The sequence below is a fragment of the Lycorma delicatula genome, chromosome 9 (assembly GCF_047948215.1).
Source record: "Lycorma delicatula isolate Av1 chromosome 9, ASM4794821v1, whole genome shotgun sequence".
NCBI classification, from domain to species: Eukaryota; Metazoa; Arthropoda; class Insecta; order Hemiptera; family Fulgoridae; genus Lycorma; species Lycorma delicatula.
In genome coordinates, this window is record NC_134463.1 from 127,309,759 (window position 1) to 127,329,796 (window position 20,038).

The window sequence follows — 20,038 nt, forward strand, 5'->3', positions numbered from 1 at the left end:
CATTGAGGTTGTACTGTACGGTATGCTAATTACCTCAAAGAATGTGTGCAGGGACTTACTAAACTACTGAACAGAAAATTATGTTCAAACAATAGTATATTTTATATGTTAAGGTTTATTTACTTTTGTACTTTTTAGTGTTGTAAATTTAAAAAAAAAGAAATGAACCGCTATTTGACAATTTAACTTATTTAATGAACATAGTTTATGTAAAAGATATTTACTTCCAATTCCTAATACAGAATGAGTAATTTTTACAATAATTATATATTTTCAGAATATAGATATTTAATTCCATTTATAACTCACTGTCTTTATAATTATGACAAAATAATAATGTAAAATGCTTCCTAAAAAACATAACAAACCTCACTCCAAGCAGCGGTTCCTTAGTTAAACTACCTATCTTAGTTAAACTAATTATCTAATAAGAATTAAATGTCATTACAAGAAAATAAGAGTACAAGACGTGTTATACATTATTTAGCCAAAAATATTAAATCAGTTTTTTTGTATTAAAGTGATGTTAAATATTACAGCTCTCAAAAAGATATAAGTGACGATGCTGATTCAGATAAAGTGAGATTATAATAATTTAAGAATGTCCAGTTCTACCACCAAGATCATTTTTACTATCAGTTGTTTATTCTAGTATATCTTCTAAGAAACACTATAAAAAAACTACAAAATATGCGCATTTTTAAAAATAAAATTCTCCACAAATTCTCTTATTTCTTAAAGGAATGAATTATAATAATTAAATTACCTCTATTGAGTAGTAGCATCTCTGCCTTTCATTTTAAAAGTTTTGTTCACTCATATGTTTTGTTTTTTTTTTTTACAAATATTTATTCATATTTCAATAAATATTTACATTTACCTTTCAATAAAGTTATCTTTAGTTTGAAATTACAATTTTTATTATGAGAAATATATTTAGTTTTTTTTTCAGTGATTTTTATACACAATTACATTACCACCTAATACATGCAAGGTGTATCACAAAGATCTCCTGGGACTTTCACACCTGTTCTACTTGCAAAAATAATGAAAAAAGTACACAAATATATGTGTTAAAATGTTTTGTTCGTGAGTTAGGGTTAGTCAAAGATTTTGCTCGGATTTCAGCTATCCCGGTGAAATGAGTTTGAGTGAATTTGTTGAGGAATTAACTGTCGCATTATGGATGCAGCTGAGCAACTAAAGGACAACCCTGAAAAACTAAAAAGAGCAACAAAAGCAAGAAATGTGTTGAAAATGACAGGGTAATTTTTGAATATTTTTTATAAACTTGTGTATACATAATTCACTTTTCTTTGTTTATTCAACTTATCTTACAACATTTTTATTCAGAATTAAATTTTCTACAGGTTTTGTTTAAAAGTTTTATGTGTTTATTACCCATTTAAAACGGTTACTGTCAAATATAAAAAAACAGGATTTTTTATTCTAATTAATGGTTTTCACCCCATATTTCTCAAAAACTACTGCAGGTATGGTTCTGGGGCATATTTTATTTTATTTTTTGGGTCAAAAAACATAAGAAATCACTATTTCTGTCCCTTAATTAACATCCCAAAAATTTCAGTATGACCTCATTTACCAGGGTAGCTGAATTCTGAGTATCTTTCATTAACCATAACTCGCAAACAAAGTATTTTAGAACTTATGTTTACATGAACTTTTTTCATTATTTTCACAAGTAGAATAGGTTATCATAGTCCAGGGAGAACTTAGTCATAGATCCTGTATACGTTACTCTGGTTAATCTAGTTCTGATCAATTTGATTATTTATATATATATATATATATATATATATATATAGAGAGAGAGAGAGAGAGAGAGAGAGAGAGAGAATGCATGTTATTATCATTTAACAAAAAATACAATAAATTAAATTCAACAATGTAAATGTGAACTAAAAAATATTTTTTAACACTTTTTAATAAATTACAATGAGCACTAGGGGTTAAGGAATAATTAACAAAGTAAACACAATATTTTTCTGACTTTTAAGGTACAACTGTGTGTCAAATGTACCTCAAATACCAGGTAAACAGTACTTAATTGTATAATTATTTATAAGTGACTTTTTTCTAAAGGAACAAGAAATATACAAAATAACAAAAAAATAAAACAACTTCCAAAAAATACTTGTAAAATTTAATAACACTTCAATTTTGACTTTTTAAAATCAGCAACAAATTAAAAATAAATTATCTATAAATGACAAAAAATTAATTTAGTCATAAATTTAGAGTGTAAAAAATTGAAGAAGAAATGAAAAAGTATTATTTTTATGTAGCATATATTATTTTTCATTAAGTATTATACTATTTTAAAACAGTTTTACGGATTAGATTTATTATTTCTAAAATGTTTAGTCTACATCTCCTAATTTCATTATTATTTAAACTGTGAAAGGTCTACAAAAAGAATGCATGCTTTTTGTAGGCTCACCTCAAAAGACATACATGTAGAAGCCAAAAAACTTGAATACGGATAAAACTAGAAAAAGAAATGTAGAGAAAAACAGCATTAAGTAATTACTAATGAGAGTAAGGTTTGTATGTACGTATTATTTTTTTACCTCAATCTTGTCAAATAATTTTCTTGACATTCTGTATAAAAATACTATGAATATCAGGATGACTTCAACTTACATATTATCAAGTTTTAACAATCCAATACTAAAAGCGATGACAACAAATAAAGAGTAATTTAAAGGTGTTTATGAAAGTAATATAATTTCTTATTTTAAAACAAATCATTTAGAAAATCTTCAATGGGATACTTACAGAGAAATTTCTAGAAAAAAAAATCATTACAAGCAATCCATTATATGAAGATCAAGGCTTGTATGCAGAGAAAATAAAGTTACATAGAAATAGAGTTGAAAAATTCCTATTTTTTCAAAAGTTGGTTAAATAATAGTTATAATCCTGAAAATGTTTTAACTTCTATAGCATTAACCATACAGCAAAAATGAAAATAAAATGCATACAATATCACTACTTCTATAAGAATCCTGGCAATCTATAAGGGCATTTCATTTTATACATTGTCAAGCAAGTGGTACAGACAACCTGAAAATCAAGAAGATTTTAATAAAGAAGAATTTACTTACAACATAAATAAATACATCCAATATAGATGCAACATCATTCATATAAGCTTTTGGTGTAAATCAGCTAATATTTTTAAGGCAAGTTCCAAACTCATAAAAATGACGAACCCATATTCTGCAATTTGTAAAACAGGAGTTGACATCACTCTATAATCAGATGTCTCAAACATCATTTAAATACATGAAAGAGTGGTTACACATATCATAACCCGGTCCAGATATGTGACTAAACTGAGAAAATTGCTGTAAAAAAGAAGAAATTATCAAAATGATAAAAATAAGAAGCAAAAAGATATCTATCGCTCTTTCTATTAAAAAAAATCAAACTATTTTGCAACTTATTTCTAGCAGCAAGCTAAAATCTTAATGTTCACTGGTTTGGCCTTATGTACAAAATTTTCCTACAAGGTATAACAAAGCTGTAATAGCAAGGCACTTTCCCCTCTACTTAGAGTAATAGCCAAAGCCATTTATCGTAGTGTAGGGCACGATTGCTTAATTTTCAGTTTGACATTGACGAGTTCAATTCAAAGTACAAATGAAAGTTAAAAACATAAGCTGCAGTACAATGATTGTACATGCGTAATGTGCAATGCCACATTAAAAATTTTTTTTGTGTAATTTTTTATACTGTACCGTAAAATTTTTAAATAAATTCATTCATCGGTTATTTATCGAAAATGTACAAATTGTTTGTACATTGTTTTTTTGTTGCTTGTATAAATTTTTTTTATAAGCATCAATTTGCATTCATTAATGTTTCTGTAAACAAATTCATGGCTGTCTCACTGCTAGCTACAAACATTTGAAATAGTCTAAACATATTAATCATCGAGCTTGGTCTTACTTCCTTCCAATTAATTGTTGGTTTCTTAAAATTGAATTATGTATGAGTCATTTGTTTAGCGGTAATCACCTTTACCAACAAAAGCAAACATTTTAATCCACCAATAAAAACAAAGAAACATATTCTGTATAGTATAGAAAACACTAAGCACAGTCATTACTTTAAATCATGTGAATTTAAGTAAAAATTATTATGAGAATAAGTTTTTACACATTCATTTTTATTTTATTATTTTTGGTTTTATTTATTTGATTTACATTATGCATATTTGTATAATACCGGATATATTTCAGTGTTTTTTATCATTAGCAGTTTTACATTTGTAGTTATGGAAATTCCAAAACAGGTAGTCATAAAGTTTAACTTAGCCAGATTTGTGATGTCATTTTCATTGTTCATTCTTTTATGAAAAAAGAAGGTTCATGGTAACTAACAAAAGTTCAGGAAACAACAGGAGTTTCTCGCTGTAGTGTTCTGCGAATAATTGAGGAAATACCTCAATTATTCGCAGAAAAAAAAGGCAGCATCCGCTAGTGGATTTTCTATTCCAAACAAAAAACATTTACAAAATAAACTAAAAACAGAAATTGATAACTTTGACAAGTGTGTTATTAGATGAACTATAAATGAATTTAATGTTTCACAAAGTACACAATCTATTATAAAAAGTTTATTAACAGTGGTAAAGAACAAAATACACTTCAAGGGTGGAAAATTGGCTTTGCGGGAAGTTAATAAGACAATTAAGATTTAGATGGAAAAAGATGTGTAATAATAGAAGATTTTTAATAAGAAAAAAAAAAAGATGTTTAGGAGAAACAAATATTATACCTACGAACATTAGAAAAACACAGAGCTGAAGTATGGCCAGTCATTTTTACGGATGAAACGTATGTGCATTCAACACACACAAGGCCATATTGTAGGACGAATGATTCTGATGAAGCATCTGGCTTACTTGTTCTGATTTCAAAGGTCAAAGAGTAATTATCATTCATGCTGGGGGGGAAAATGCTTTTGTAAAAGATGAGTTATTGATTTTCAAATCTGAACAAACGTGTGGCGATTACCATGATAGTAAGAATTATAGAAATTATAAAAAATGGGTTACAAATCAACTCATAAAAAATTTATAAACTTAAACAACATTTAGTGTTAAGTCATTGATTATGCACCATATCACAATCTGGAGTTGAATGGTGCACCGAAATCAACCTCTGAGAAATGACTGAATGGTTACTGAAAAGAACTATTGTTCGATGAAAACCTGTTAAAACCCAAGCTATATAAATTAATTTCAGCCGCTAAATCATGATTTAAAATGTATAAAATAGATGCTTTATTTGCTGAAAAGGGTCACAGTGTATTACGGCTTCCACCGTATCATCTGCATCTCAATCTGACTGTGATGAAATGGGCTGATATAAAAAATTATGTTGTTGATAAAAATGTGACTTTCAAATTGGATGATTATATAGAATTAGTACAAGGTAAAATAGGTGTAATTAATAAAGATGACTGGATGCAAAAATGTCAGCTTGTGCAACAATTAGAAAAAAATTATTAGACTGATCATGTGATTGACCAGGTATCGGAAATTATACTGAACACAGCAAACAATTGTGAAAACCATACAGATAGTAATAGTGAAAGTGAATTCAGTGACAATGATGTTACAGTAATTATGGTAAGTAAATAATGTTACGTTTAATGTTTTTTGCATAGGTTAGTACACTGATTCCTGCCATGAATAAGTTCTTCCATGCATTTGTTGTGTACCTCCCAGAGCTGTACATCTACTTCCCCCTGCAAGCACCTTGCTACAACTGTTCAGCTATAGATTTAAAAATGAAGTACATATTTAAAAAAAAATTATTTTCCTCAAAGAATCTGACAGAAAATTAAATTATTTATATGAAATATGTTAAATCATTCATTTATTTTACTATTAAAGGTTTTGTTTTGTTCTTTTTCAGTTAAAATTATAAAACTAGAAAGATTTAAAACTGAGAATTCACTGCTCTGTCTTCTTTTTATAACTGCATTTGTCAAAATTTTCTGAAAATAGATTCGGTCATAATTACGGTATTAAAAGTTTTTTTTGAAAAAATAAAATTTTTATGACTTTTAGCATTTTATATATTTTAATATTTTACAGGTTGTATCATAAAGTTCTTCCAGGACTTTCATAACCTTTTCTACTCATGAAAGTATTGGAAAAAGTTCATATAAACATGTCCTAAAATACTTTGTTAGTGAGTTATGGCTAGTGAAAGATTTTGCTCGGATTTCAGCTACCCTGGTGAGATGGGGTCCTACTGGAATTTTTAGGGCATTAATTAAGGGTCAGAGTTAATGAATTCTTATGCTTTTTGATCTGAAAAATCAAATAAAATAGGTCCCAGAACCATACCTGCAATACATTTTGAGAAATCTGGGGTGAAAACCAATAAACAGGGGTGAAAAACCCTGCTCTTTATGTTTTGATGTATGATAACTTTGTTAAATGGGTAATAAAGACAAAAAACTTTTAAACAAATGTTTCAGACAATTTAATTCTGAACAAAATGGTGTAAGATAGGTTGAATAAAAAAGAAGAAAGTTAGAAAAATTACAGTACTAGAGTACTGTATAATTTTTGTGAAGAAGACCGCATCACACATTGATATTAAATCAGTGTTGAAAATTGCCTCCATCATTTCATGAGTATTTATGATATGTATGAGTGTAAATAAAGTGTAGTCTTGTACATTCTCAGTTCGACTATTCCTGAGATGTGTGGTTAATTGAAACCCATCCACCAAAGAACAGCGGTATCCACGATCTAGTATTCAAATCCATGTAAAAATAACTGACTTTACTAGGACATGAACGCTGGAACCCTCGACTTCCAAATCAGCTGATTTGGGAAGATGCGTTCACAACTAGACCAACCTGGTGGGTTATTTCATATTCTACTACAGCATTATCATTACACACACCCAAAATGAATACTATATCAGCATATTCTTCTGTTGTAAATAAACATGACATTACTTCAATGGCAGAGATCATATTTAAACTAACACTCACAGAAACCCTTCTCTAACAACAGCACAGCTCACAGTACCTGGTAATATTTAATGTACCTAACAGAATGATTTAAACACTAATACAGTATTGCGCATTGTTGATCAGCTGCTGTTACTGACAAGTTTGAAATAATTTTTCATTTATTTTATTTCTGTCATTAATAAAAAAATTATTATATAAGGAATTTTTATTTTACAACTGTTGTGTAATTTCCAGTTTTTTAAATATTTTAACAGTAAGTTTTGTTTTTACAAAACCTTTTTTTCAGATCTCCAAAAAAGATTTGGTTTTTTTTCATTAAATAAGTACATTCTAATAAATGTAGTAACATACTGTTTCTAAATAAAATTCAAATTTTTATAACTTTTCATTGTTTTATTCAACTTATCTTAGACAATTTTCTTCAGAATTAAATTTTCTACAAGTTTTGTTTGTTTATTGCCAATTTAACAAAGTTATTATACATCAAACATAAAAAACAGGGTTTTTTTATCCTAATTTATTGTTTTCCCCCAGATTTCTCAAAATCTACTCCAGATAATTTTGGGAATATTTTATTTAATCTTCAGGTCAAAAACCATACAAAACCCCTAATTTTGTCCTTTCATTAACATCCTAAATGTTTCATTACGATCTCATTTCACTGGGATAGCTGAAATTAGAATGGAATCTTTCACTAGTCATAACTCGCAAACTAAGCATTTTAGCACATATGTACTTTTTCCATTATTTTAACATGTACATATGTTATGAAAGTCCTGAAGGAATTTGTGATACACTTGTATTCACAAATATTTTGAGAATATACAAATTTTCAGTACATCAAAACATATTTCATTTATATTTCCTCAATAAATGGCAATTTAAAAAAAAATCAGCCAGAAAATTCTTGTTAAGGAGAAACTGGTTTAACCAGGTAATGTCATTATTTATTTCACAAAAATTAATTAAGCAACAAAAAAGAAAAGTACCTTCATAAAAGTGAAGTTTTTTTTCATTAAATAATAATGAAAACTGTTCACTTATTTATTTGTAAAAGCACATACAATATCACCAAAAGACCTTCCTTTACAAATTAAAAAACCATTAATATTCATCTAATTAGTGAAAATAAGTTGAGAAGAAATTAAAAGGCATTACCCATTTATGTACAGTTGGCTATTATATTCTTTAGCTAACACATACAGGTGAATTTTAAAAGTCGGTTTCATTTATTATATTGTAGAATTGTACATTATCACAGTTAATAAAAAATAAAAATGAAAAAAAAAATCAGAACAAAAATTTTGGTTAAATTTTTGTTGAACAAAATGTTAATAAAATTGAACATGTAACATAAAAGCTGACCGTTTTGATCTGCGGAACACATCAAGGCAAGTTTCAAAAAAGTGAGAAAATATTTCTAAAGTATTTCATACTTAACAATAAAGGCAATTTACCTTTCTAAAATAGATAGCTAATTTATTAATTACCAAATGCAGACACAAGCAGATTTTGTTATTAACAGAAACCTAAATTTTTTAAAACAAAAACTGAACTTCAATAAAATATTGATACCCAAAATAATAAGTAGCAATTATTAGAGCACATTTAAAAGAAATAGTAATGCATAAATAAAACATTTGGTCTACATGCAAACCATCTTCTAGTGTATAGGTACTTCTTGAAAGCAAATTATTTTTATCATGTATGTTTAAAAAGTAATCTGAATAAATTTTATTTAATTTAAATTAAAATAACAAGAATTATAATATGTATGTAAGCTAAAAATAATTTTTTAAAGCCTTACAAAGTGTGCGAACATTTACCTCGTTAAATTCCCATAATTCCTGCTAAGTTAACCTTACAATTAATATTAACATGCATGCAAATCACATTATTTAATTGTGTACTATTTTTCTTAATGTAAAATAGTTTTTCTTAATGTAAAAATTACTGAAAGAACTTACCTAGTTTACATGTAGAATTCTTTTCTAGACGGTTGTTTAAATTCGTATAAAATACTCCTAACAGACAGAATAGGTTAAACACAAATAATCAAGTAAACAAAATTTGATGCGGTTTTAAAAACGCCACAAGAGATCATAGACAAATAAATACTATTTACCCTACATGACAACGATATTCAATAATAACACTAATATTAGTTATCAGAAAGAAAATACAGAATTAGATAATATACTATGTAAGTTTTGTTTATTTTCACAAGATCACTTTATATAATGAAAGCAACTAATATTATTATAAACAAATGTAATTTTTCATCAACGTAACACATTTTGATACATCAGTTGTTTTGACGAATTCGCGGCGCGAACCTACTGGAGGACGAGATAGATGTACTCACAGCAATTACGCTTTTTCCATTCTCTGAACGCATTTAAAAATGAATTTTTTAATTTTAATTAATTGAAATTAAATGAATTTTTTACTAATTACAATCTACCATTGCTTACAATTGGTGTATGTATAGTTATATATCATAAACATACATAATTTCAAAGCGTTATTTATGATGAAGTAACACTTGGACAAGCGATGGTTCATTCCAAAATTGCTACACCTATTTTGAAGGAAATATCTGAAAGTTACTTTACACAAATCTTAAACTTTTTTAAAGAAAAATGTTTATAAATCATACTGTGTGTATGCGTGCGCGAGTAGATAGAAAGCTTAAAATTGCTATAGAGGAATATGGTATAATATAGTAAGTACCACGATACTCCGGTTTTTCCGGATAATCGACCCTTCTGCAAATATTATTTTCAAATTAGACGGTACTTATTTTAATGGAAATACTTAATCATTATTTTAGTTAAAATACGAATAAATTAAACAATTTGTGTTTAAAAAAACCGTTTGAAAATAAAAGTATGTTGCAAAAGGGTTCTGGCTTCGAATTCCAGTCAAGCTCAATATTTTTACACCCTAAAAATTCATTTCATAATTAAAGAGAAAAAAATAACTGGATATGTTATTATAATATGGATATGTTATAATATGTTGTCAATTCAATTTAATAAATTATTTAAGATAGATTATGAATATTTGTTTTAGTAGTGCATGATGACGATAAAAGTTCCTTGCGTGCTGTCTGGCCAGCATCTGGTTGCTAGACACGGTTGTTATGTAACCCTTCCTCAGTCCAACCATCTCTCGTTTTACTGTTTAGCTTCTGGAACCACCGTAAGATATTACTTCAGAGGATGATAGCCTGCCTGCATGCGTGCGAGTGTGTATGCATATATATATAAAATAATATATATATTATTTTATTGAAATTAATATATATATTATTTTATTGAAATTAATATTTTTTAAGATTCATATTAGTCCTTTGTAAGTTAAATTATATTTAAATTCTATTAAAGTACAGAATATTAAGATAAGACATAGCTTACTTTAATTTTTCCATGAAAGTACTTTCAAGGATCCCGCATCCTCAATCATGATTGAAATAATTCTGTTATTGCATATTTAACTGTAAAAATACTAAAATAATGAAAATTGCATATTAATTTATATGAGTACTGCAATATTTTACTTATTAAATTTATAACTTATTATTAAATTTTTGTTAGGTTCTTGTGTAAGACGATCAGTAATAATGTCAATTTGGAATTAAAACTTTTGTAATGATATACTGAACCATCAAAACATTTTCAGTAGTCTTTGTAACTACCAGGTGGTGCTGTTTTTCCTCTTCCATCAACTGATGTTACTGCTGGCAGTTTTCTTTTAATTAGATAAGATTGATGCATATTACAAATGTTGCCCAAAAAATCTTCATAATGTAAACTATTAGTATATTATTGATGTCACAAATCTGTTAACATTGATAACAACCTTGATATTTTAGATGTATACAAAAAACACATCTTAACACTCTTGAAAATTATGGAACATAAATATAAAATGATGTAATAAATGAAAAGACAACTCAAATCACACACACTTAACAACAGTACACCAGTCACTGAAGATAATTGATAACTGTTTAAAATAATTATATTTTTTATATGTTTTATTATATAATACACAGAAAGTTTGAAGTATTCAAATCGTACAAGGCGATAGGTTTGAAAGCTAACAAGAAATTATTGAACCCTGCAATTTCAACTGCATGGGAAGATTTTAATAAAAAAGTAACGCCAATTTTAACTAATTCAAAACCAACTGTTGTAAGAATTTTAGAGCTTGGTAAATATATAAATGAACTGCTCATTTCAAGAACACAAAATCCTTAGATTTTAAAAAACAAAATGTTTGTGTTTGTCTGCGTTAGTAACTTTGCGTGTATTAGTAAAAATTTGATCAGTCACTGAAGATAATTGATAACTGTTTAAAATATTTTTTTTTTGTTTTATTATACAATTCACAGAAAGTTCGAAGCATTCAGATCAAACAAGGCGATAGGTTTGAAAGCTAACAAGAAATTATTGAACCTTGAGTTTCAACTGCATGGAAGATTTTGATAAAAAAGTAACGCCAATTTTAACTAATTCAAAACTAACAGTAGTAGGAATTTTAGAGCTAGGTAAATATATAAATAGACTGCTCAACTCAAGAACACAAAAACCTTTCAGTTGGTGAAAAGAAAAAAGTTAATTTATCCAAGATTATTCAAAATTATACAAGACTTTGCATTCCTGCAACCTCTGTTCCCTGTGAAGGAATTTTTTCAAATGTGAGACAGTTAATAACTAAAAGGCGAAGTAGTCTTACTTCAAAGAATTTCAAAAAATTATATTTCTACATGAAAAAAATGTAAAATACTGTAAAGTTTATTTGAAAAGTATTAATTGATTATTTTAATTTTTACTATTAGTTTTCATTATTTTTTTTTTTATAATAGAACCAAAGATTTTTAAAAACAAAATGTTTGTGTGTGTGTTGTGTAGTAATAGTAACTTTGCGTGCATTAGTAAAATCTAGTGGAAACCACAAGACTGTATGCCTGACCTTGTACCCCACTAAATTACATATACATATTTTTTTTAATGAAAAGTACACTAAATTTTATTTCATTAATAACTTCTTATATTTTTTCTTATTGTTATTGAATTGTTATTTATTGTAATTTTTTTTTACAAACAGAGGTTTATAATTAATTATTAATAAATCAATATAGTTAAATTAAAAAAAAAAAGGAGATGTAGTCTGATTTGAACCGATGTGCCTTCCCCTTGATTCAAATATTTCATTAATTGAAATTTTGTTTGGCTCTAAGTCTGGAACCAATGAAAATAAATACCACTTATGATATATCGTTGAAAAGCTCTAAATGAGCTCTTATTAATGCAGAAAAAGTCCAAAATCCAATTTTTTTTCAGATTTTGCAATCTTTTTGGACACTTGGTTCAGTCAATTGCAATCAAAAAGGGACTTGCACAACTAGATGTTTCTAAATCCAAATGTTGCAAGTCGTAAATCCAAAATTTCTAATCATTTTTGAGTTAAGCGAGATACATACGTACGTACGTACAGACGTCATGCCGAAATTAGTAAAAATGGATTCAGAGATGGACAAAATGGATATTTCCGTTGAAATCTGAAAACCGAAATTTTTCGCTATCACAAAACTTTCTTTACTTCGTACAAGAAAGAAAAAAATAGACGGAATGAATGGCTCGCTCAAAAATAAGGTATGGTACAAACTATATTATTTTAAATTATTGATTTTGTCATATATAATTTGATATTGATGTCAGTTCAATAATTTATGTCATGTATACATATAGTGAAATTAGATTAAGATAAATTTTCTAGATATAAAATACTTTTCACGAGTTGAAATTATCTATCTATATATATATATATATATATATATATATATATATATATATATATATAAAATAATAATAATAATAATAATAATAATGATGATATATAAATTAATTGGCTGTCGTTTCGTTTGTAGTTAGTGATTAAACATATAAAATGTGTTTTGGGGCTTACAGATATAATTTAATTTTTTTAAGATTAATTCAGTTAAATAGCACAATTAATGAAAATATCTTATCAAGCAGTGATAAATTTGCCGAATGTTTAATAAACATTAGTAGTGGTGATGCAATAAGTTATAAGTCATGTGAAAGGATATAAAGTAAACAAAGCGAGCTAGAATTTGGTATGGTAAGAGGATCCTCACCTCAAAATAAGCATAAGAAAGGTTGCTATGAATCGAATCGAAACTGAGAAGGATTTGGTTTCCCATCGTCTATTCAGTTGATTGTTGAGAATCGTATCTCGATTATTTCGTTCAGAATAGAGAATCTAATCGAAGGAACGACTCGTTCACGAATTTCCCATAATTAGTTAACAGATACTGTATTTGTAAGATTGTGAATTTCATGGAAAAATGTTGTCTTTAGGTAGCCGTCTTGTAAATGTTTTTAAGCAATCTGCAAAGAGAGTTTTAGGTAATGAAGAAGTAAGTGTCATATACTGTAGTTCCGTTAAGGCACGTTTAATGTAAACTGGACTTTATTTCATAAAATAGTTAATTTTATCTTTTCAAGACCGATTGTTTTCTCCGTAGAAATTTTAGAAGGAAAATAAATATATATATGGCAATATTGATTATTAATTAGGTTATTCTGTATTAGATTTTTGATTTCTGCAATTTCCTACTTCTCACTTTAAGGTTAAGAGGTTATACAGCATCGGGGTTATGTTACAGGATGAGTTTTACTTGACAGCTCGGCAACTTAAATAAACAATAAGTTCCTGGGATAAAAATTTTTTAGATTTATGTTATTACCGTAACCCTTTCTTTATTTAAATTTTAAGATAAATTACTTTATAAAAGAGGGCGCTTTCCTCATTTTAACTTTGAGGCAGCCATCAAAATGTTATCATTCTTAAATCTAATTTTGCCTAACAGTTTCCGATTTTCCAAAATAGATTGATCCCAGAAGAGCGAGAAACCACAGTGTTCAAGTTTTTTAATTAATAAAATTGTATGCTCTACCAAATTGAAAGCTTTGCTCAGGCAGTAAAAACAAATTCCCAGGGTTAAATCAATATTGTAAATATCACTTAATATCAGAAAATGCTAACTAAAAATCTTGCTTTGTAAGAAAAATATAGATTTCAGAAAATAAAGCAATCTTACCTAACCAATTGCGATTAATTTGTTCTTCAAAAAATCGTACTACTTTGTGATATCAAAGCACCCTGCCTGTGGATTTCATAAATTTTGAAATTTTACATCACAACAATAAATCATCTAATTCATTTTCAACCAATTGGAAATCCCATTGATGGTCTTACTGGATCTATTCATGTTCTTCCTAACCTATGAAAATGAAATTATGGTGTATATCTGGCAAGCCAAACAGTATCTGTAACCAACCTGCATAGTGTAACATGGCAAGTACAAGGTGATTACTGTTTTGTATATAATCTTAAGACTAGATATAGTAAGTGTTTGAGGTATGGTTGGAGCTGTTCTCTAGGTCACCATCTCCCTTTATTCTTCTAATGAGTTATAGATTGATGCAAAGATAATGGATAAAATGTAAATTGTCTGAAAAATAATTAAAACGATTGTGTATTATACTATTTAAAATTTAAATATTAAAAATGCATTTCATGTAATGTCTCACATTTAGTATTATAAATCACCATTAATATACTTCATTAACTATTAATTTATTGCTTTTAAAATGACAAAACTGAACAATTTGCTTAGAAACACAAAAATTTCTTCAAGTAAAAAAATGCTGCACAGTTAAAAATTTACTCAAAAACATTTTATTAAAAATGAATATTTTTCTTTGTATATTTTTTGTTAATTAATTTGTCTTCTGAATTTGTATATGGGAATGTTGACTGTACATTTTTGTAATTCATTTCTCTATTTCAATCTATTATTTTTGGGTTGCCTATTCAAAACATTTGGTATCAAAGTTTTTTTTTATGATATGCTGCTAAATTTAACCTTATTATTTGTTACTGTTCCTAGAATATTCTGAACAGTGGGATACAACTATTTTACATAAGTTTTGGGGTTTTTTATTTTATATTCATTTTTAATTCTGTAGTGTAAATAACATAAATATAAAAAACTATCTGCAGTAAAATATCAATGCAGAATCAAGAAAAAATCTATTACCCAATACAAAGTAAATATTAAATTAAATTTGTATGTAGCAAAATAGAATTTTATATATATTTATATATATACCGACAATTTCCTACAGATGGAGAGGTCAACAAGGGTCACTTGTCAGTCACAAAGATCTCCTACCTTAATGATGGATTTCTTTTTTTGGGAGGGTTATTAAAGATAAAGTATTTTCAAGAAAACAATGAACTGCTGACGATATGATTCAGTTATTAAAGAAGCACACCAAGAAATGAATGAAAACAAAGTATGCTCAATGTAAAATCTTGACTACAGTAGTATGTGAATGCAAAAAGCAATCAATTTGAATACTAAAGATATTGTTTTTAATTGCATGTTTTATGCGATCATTATTATTACTATATAAAATAGAATTTTCTTTTTTTATATATATAGCAAAATAGAATTTTATATATATATATGTAAAATATACATATACATACTGGTGGGGGAAGAGGCAAAAGTAAATGTGTGTGAAAGGTGTAAATAAAAAAATATAAGTTTTATTAAGTAAAAGAAGAAGAAAATTCTATTTTTTCAAATGGTTTGGCAATTTATTAAAAATGGGTATGGTAGCATAATAAAGCCCTGTCTTACAAGCCAAAGTATTGTGTTGATTTTACAAAAACTGTTCCATTGTCATTGTTTAAAAGACAATGGAACTGTGGATAGTGTAATTTTTTAAGAAGAAGCAACTATTCTGTTTTGCAAAGATTGCACATTCATAAATATAAACACAAGGGTATGTTGTTAATACGTTTAATTTTGTAAATATAGGTTAACATGATTATGTAGGCGTAATAAATAATGATGACAAGCTTAGCATTTTATTACGGTGCTTCAGAGCAAAACAGTACAGCTTGATTTTGTTACAATGAAATCATATTGATCATCTCATGAGAACTTGTTATATAATAAAACACCCAGAAATTTTGGTTTGTGGGCAACAGAAATACTGTTGTTTTCATTAATGGAATTCTATCCACATGATGAATGGTGTTACATCTGCCTGGGAATTAGGTTTCCTAATTCCCAGGAATATATATTGTTCTTATAAAATATATTTTTTAGACTCTGTTATAGAGTTCAATTTTAATACTACAGTTTCTTAATAATAATAAGTGTTAGTTATATTAACCAAATATAAAGATTGATATTACTATGATTAAAATTTCTTTTTGGTGAGTTATTAATTTAAATTCATTTATTAGTTTTTTTTCTATTATTTTTATTATTATATTTATTCGAGATTTTTTGGTTCAGTATCATTTTGGTAGAATTATTGTTGTTATTATTATAATTATTCAATTTCTTTGTAAAAGTTTAGTTAATGGATCAAATGTTGAGAATAGTCTAGTTATCATTTTCAGTTAATATTAAATTTTCTTTTTTTTTATTTTTATTTTTTTTATTTGTATTTAGGTTAGTTATAAAGAATAATTTTGTTATGTTTATTATGATTGTGGCTGTTGTTATTATTAATATGATGTTTCATATAATAGGAGATATTTGTGGAATCAAGATGCACATAAAATGTATTTTTTATTTGACAGTTAAATGTTTTTTTTAAACTAGCTTCTTTCATTAAGAGTATTCGATGTTTACTATATTTTGGTTTAAGAGACCATTACTTTCTTTCAGTCACTTAATGTTTATTAATTTTATGTTTTTATTCATTTAATGAATGATTTTATATTAATTCTTTCTATAGTGATTGGTATAAATCTGTGATTTATTCCACAGATTTCTGAGCATTGTCCAAAAAATACTCCTGGGTTTTTAGTTATTAGGCTGATTTGGTTAAGTCGTCCTGGGATTGCGTCTATTTTTACTCATATTGATGGAATTGTTCAAGAGTGGATTACGTCAGATGATGATACAATTATTCGAATTTGTGTTGAGAATGGGATAATTATTCGGTTATCTACTTCAATTAGTCGAAATGATGATAAGTCATTTTGTGGTTTTATATATGATTCAAATTCTATTTTTTTAGAGTCTGAATATTCATAAGATCAGTATCATTGATGTCCAATTGTTTTAATAGTAATTGATGGTTTAATTACTTCTTCTATTAGGTATAAGGTTTTAATTGATGGAATAGCAATAAAAATTAAAATAATTGCTGGTATTGTTGTTCAGATTGTTTCTATTATTTGATTTTCTGTTAATATATTATTTGATAATTTATTTTTTGTTATTGTTGCTATTATAATTGTTACTGTTACTGTAATAGATAATAGAATTATTATAGTGTGATCATGGAAATTTAATAGTTGTTCTATAATTGGTCTGGCTCTATTTATTATGTTAAATTTTATTCATGATGATATTTCTAAGGAAATTTTTTTAATTTATTAATGAATTTTAAGTTCATGGCAATTTTCTGCCACTCTTAGAATGGCTTAGATACTAGTGGTAGTTCATTAAAAGAGTGTTCAGGGGGTGGTGTAATTGAAAATCATTCAATTTAGGATGATTTATTGTTTTTAAAGATTGTAATTCGTTTAAATGCTATGGCTTCTCATATGATGAATATGAATATTATAATTCTGATTATTGAAATTAATGATCCCATTGATGAAATTGTGTTTCATGTCATGTAATTGTCTGGGTAATCTGAATATCGTCGTGGTATTCCCGCTAGGCCTAAAAAGTGTTGTGGGAAGAATGTTAGGTTTACTCCTAAAAATATGGTTGAAAATTGAATTTTTAATCATTTTTTATTTATTCTTATACCTGTTATTAGTGGAAATCAGTGAATGATTCTTGCTATAATGGCGAATACTGCTCCTATTGATAATACGTAATGAAAATAGGCTACAACATAGTATGTATCGTGTAAAATTACATCAATTGAAGAGTTGGCTAGAATTACTCCTGTTAATCCTCCAATAGTGAATAGGAATACGAATCCTATAGATCAAATTATTTGGGGTGATTTTTTTTTTTGTTATTCCTTGTTTAGTGGCCATTCATCTAAAGATTTTAATTCCTGTTGGTACTGCAATAATTATAGTTGCAGAGGTAAAGTATGCTCGTGTGTCAATATCTATACCTACAGTAAATATGTGGTGTGCTCATACAATAAATCCTAAAATACCAATTGCTAATATTGCATAAATTATTCCTAGATGACCAAATGTTATTATTTTTCCTCTTTCGTTTGTAATAATATGTGAGATTAATCTGAATCCTGGTAAAATTAAAATATATACTTCTGGATGTCCAAAGAATCAGAATAAGTGTTGATACAAAATTGGGTCTCCCCCTCCTGTGGGGTCAAAAAATGAAGTATTAAAGTTTCGATCTGTTAATAGTATTGTGATTGCTCCAGCTAATACTGGTAATGATACTAGTAGTAAAACTGCTGTAATTAGGACTGATCAACAGAAAAGGGGTATTTTTTCTATAGTTATTCCTTTTGGTCGTATTTTTATTGTTGTTGAAATAAAATTAATTGCTCCTATGATTGATCTTAATCCTACAATGTGAAGAGAAAAAATAGTTAGGTCTACTGAAGGTCCTGAATGTGCAATTTGGGCTGAGAGAGGGGGGTAAACAGTTCATCCTGTTCCTGATCCTGACCCTACGATTGATCTTGCAATTAAAAGTGAGATTGATGGTGGTAGTAATCAAAATCTTATATTATTTATTTGTGGGAATGCCATGTCTGGTGCAACAATTATTATAGGAACTAGTCAGTTTCCAAATCCTCCAATTATAATTGGTATAACCATAAAGAAAATAATAATGAATGCATGTGATGTTACGATGGTATTATAGATTTGGTCATTTTTAATTATTGATGCTGGTTGTATTAGTTCTAATCGGATAATTATTCTTCTTATTGTTCCAAGTAGTCTAGCTCAGAGCCCAAAAATAAAATAAAGAGTTCCGATATCTTTATGATTTGTTGAAAATATTCATTTATTCATGAAGAATGGGATGGCTGATTTAGGTGATAGATTGTAAATTTATTTAAGGTTTTAAACCTCTCATTATTTGTCTTGTATTCAATTATGATTCTATATTGCAAATATAGAGGTGCATTACTTGCTAAGGCTTATTTATAATAATAATTTTAACTTTGAAGGTTAATAGTTTTTTTAATCCTTCTTTTAGTTTAATTTAAAAATTATTATTATTGGAATTCCTATTAAATTTAAGATAATCGGGATAATTGATTCTTTTTTTTTATTTTTTATTTATTTGATTTGGTTATTGTAGGGATTATTATGTTTAAGTATATGAATGTTGATATAATTGATGAAATTAGTATAATTAATGGAATTGTTGGTGCTATACAAATTGTTGATTTTATAATTATTCATTTTATTAAAAATCCTGTAGTTGGAGGTATACCTCTTATTGATAATGATGAAATTATTAGGGATGTTTTTGTTAAATTTGTTTGAGTATTGATTTGGTTTAAAAAATTGATATTATTTTTTTGAACGTGTTTATTATAGTTAAGTTGATTATGGTGTATATAATTAATAGAAGAATAAATTGTTGTTTTGAAATTATTAATGAAAAGATTATTACTGGTGAATTTGAGATTGATGAGTATGCTATTAATTTTTTTAGTGATGTTTGTTTTATTCCTGAGATTGGTGCCATAATTATTGATATTATTATTAGTTTAATTCTGGTTATTTGGGTTGCAATAATTGTGGGAATGATTTTTTGTATAGTTATCATTATTATACATATTTCTCATCTTATTATTTGTATAATTCTTGGTACTCATAGGTGAAATGGGATTATACCTATTTTTATTAAAATTCTCATTATTATTAAAATTCTTTCATTAATGGGGCAGTTAATGATAGCATTAGTAATTATTGAGGTTATTAT

General features: G+C 27.1%; 1 protein-coding gene and 2 pseudogenes across 6 annotated transcripts in view; all 3 read right to left on the minus strand.

The window, feature by feature from the left end:
• The window catches only part of LOC142330482 (sodium leak channel NALCN-like), a 48,894-nt gene that overhangs the window by 23,552 nt on the left and 5,304 nt on the right, over window positions 1-20,038 (minus strand). For 2 of the 6 annotated variants that reach the window (XM_075375759.1, XM_075375760.1), the window contains exons 2-4: window positions 14,165-14,347; window positions 8,997-9,053; window positions 3,129-3,371 (exon numbers count right to left, since the gene is read on the minus strand). In XM_075375759.1, coding sequence (XP_075231874.1) covers window positions 3,129-3,170 — 42 coding nt within the window. In that variant the 5' untranslated portion in view covers window positions 3,171-3,371; window positions 8,997-9,053; window positions 14,165-14,347. Of the gene's footprint in view, window positions 1-3,128; window positions 3,372-8,855; window positions 8,877-8,996; window positions 9,054-14,164; window positions 14,348-20,038 lie in introns of those variants that run through there. The other 4 variants (XR_012757784.1, XR_012757781.1, XR_012757783.1 and 1 more) reach the window with 4 other exon arrangements.
• LOC142330485 (cytochrome c oxidase subunit 2-like) lies at window positions 16,622-17,493 on the minus strand (annotated as a pseudogene).
• On the minus strand, window positions 17,493-19,101 carry LOC142330758 (cytochrome c oxidase subunit 1-like; annotated as a pseudogene).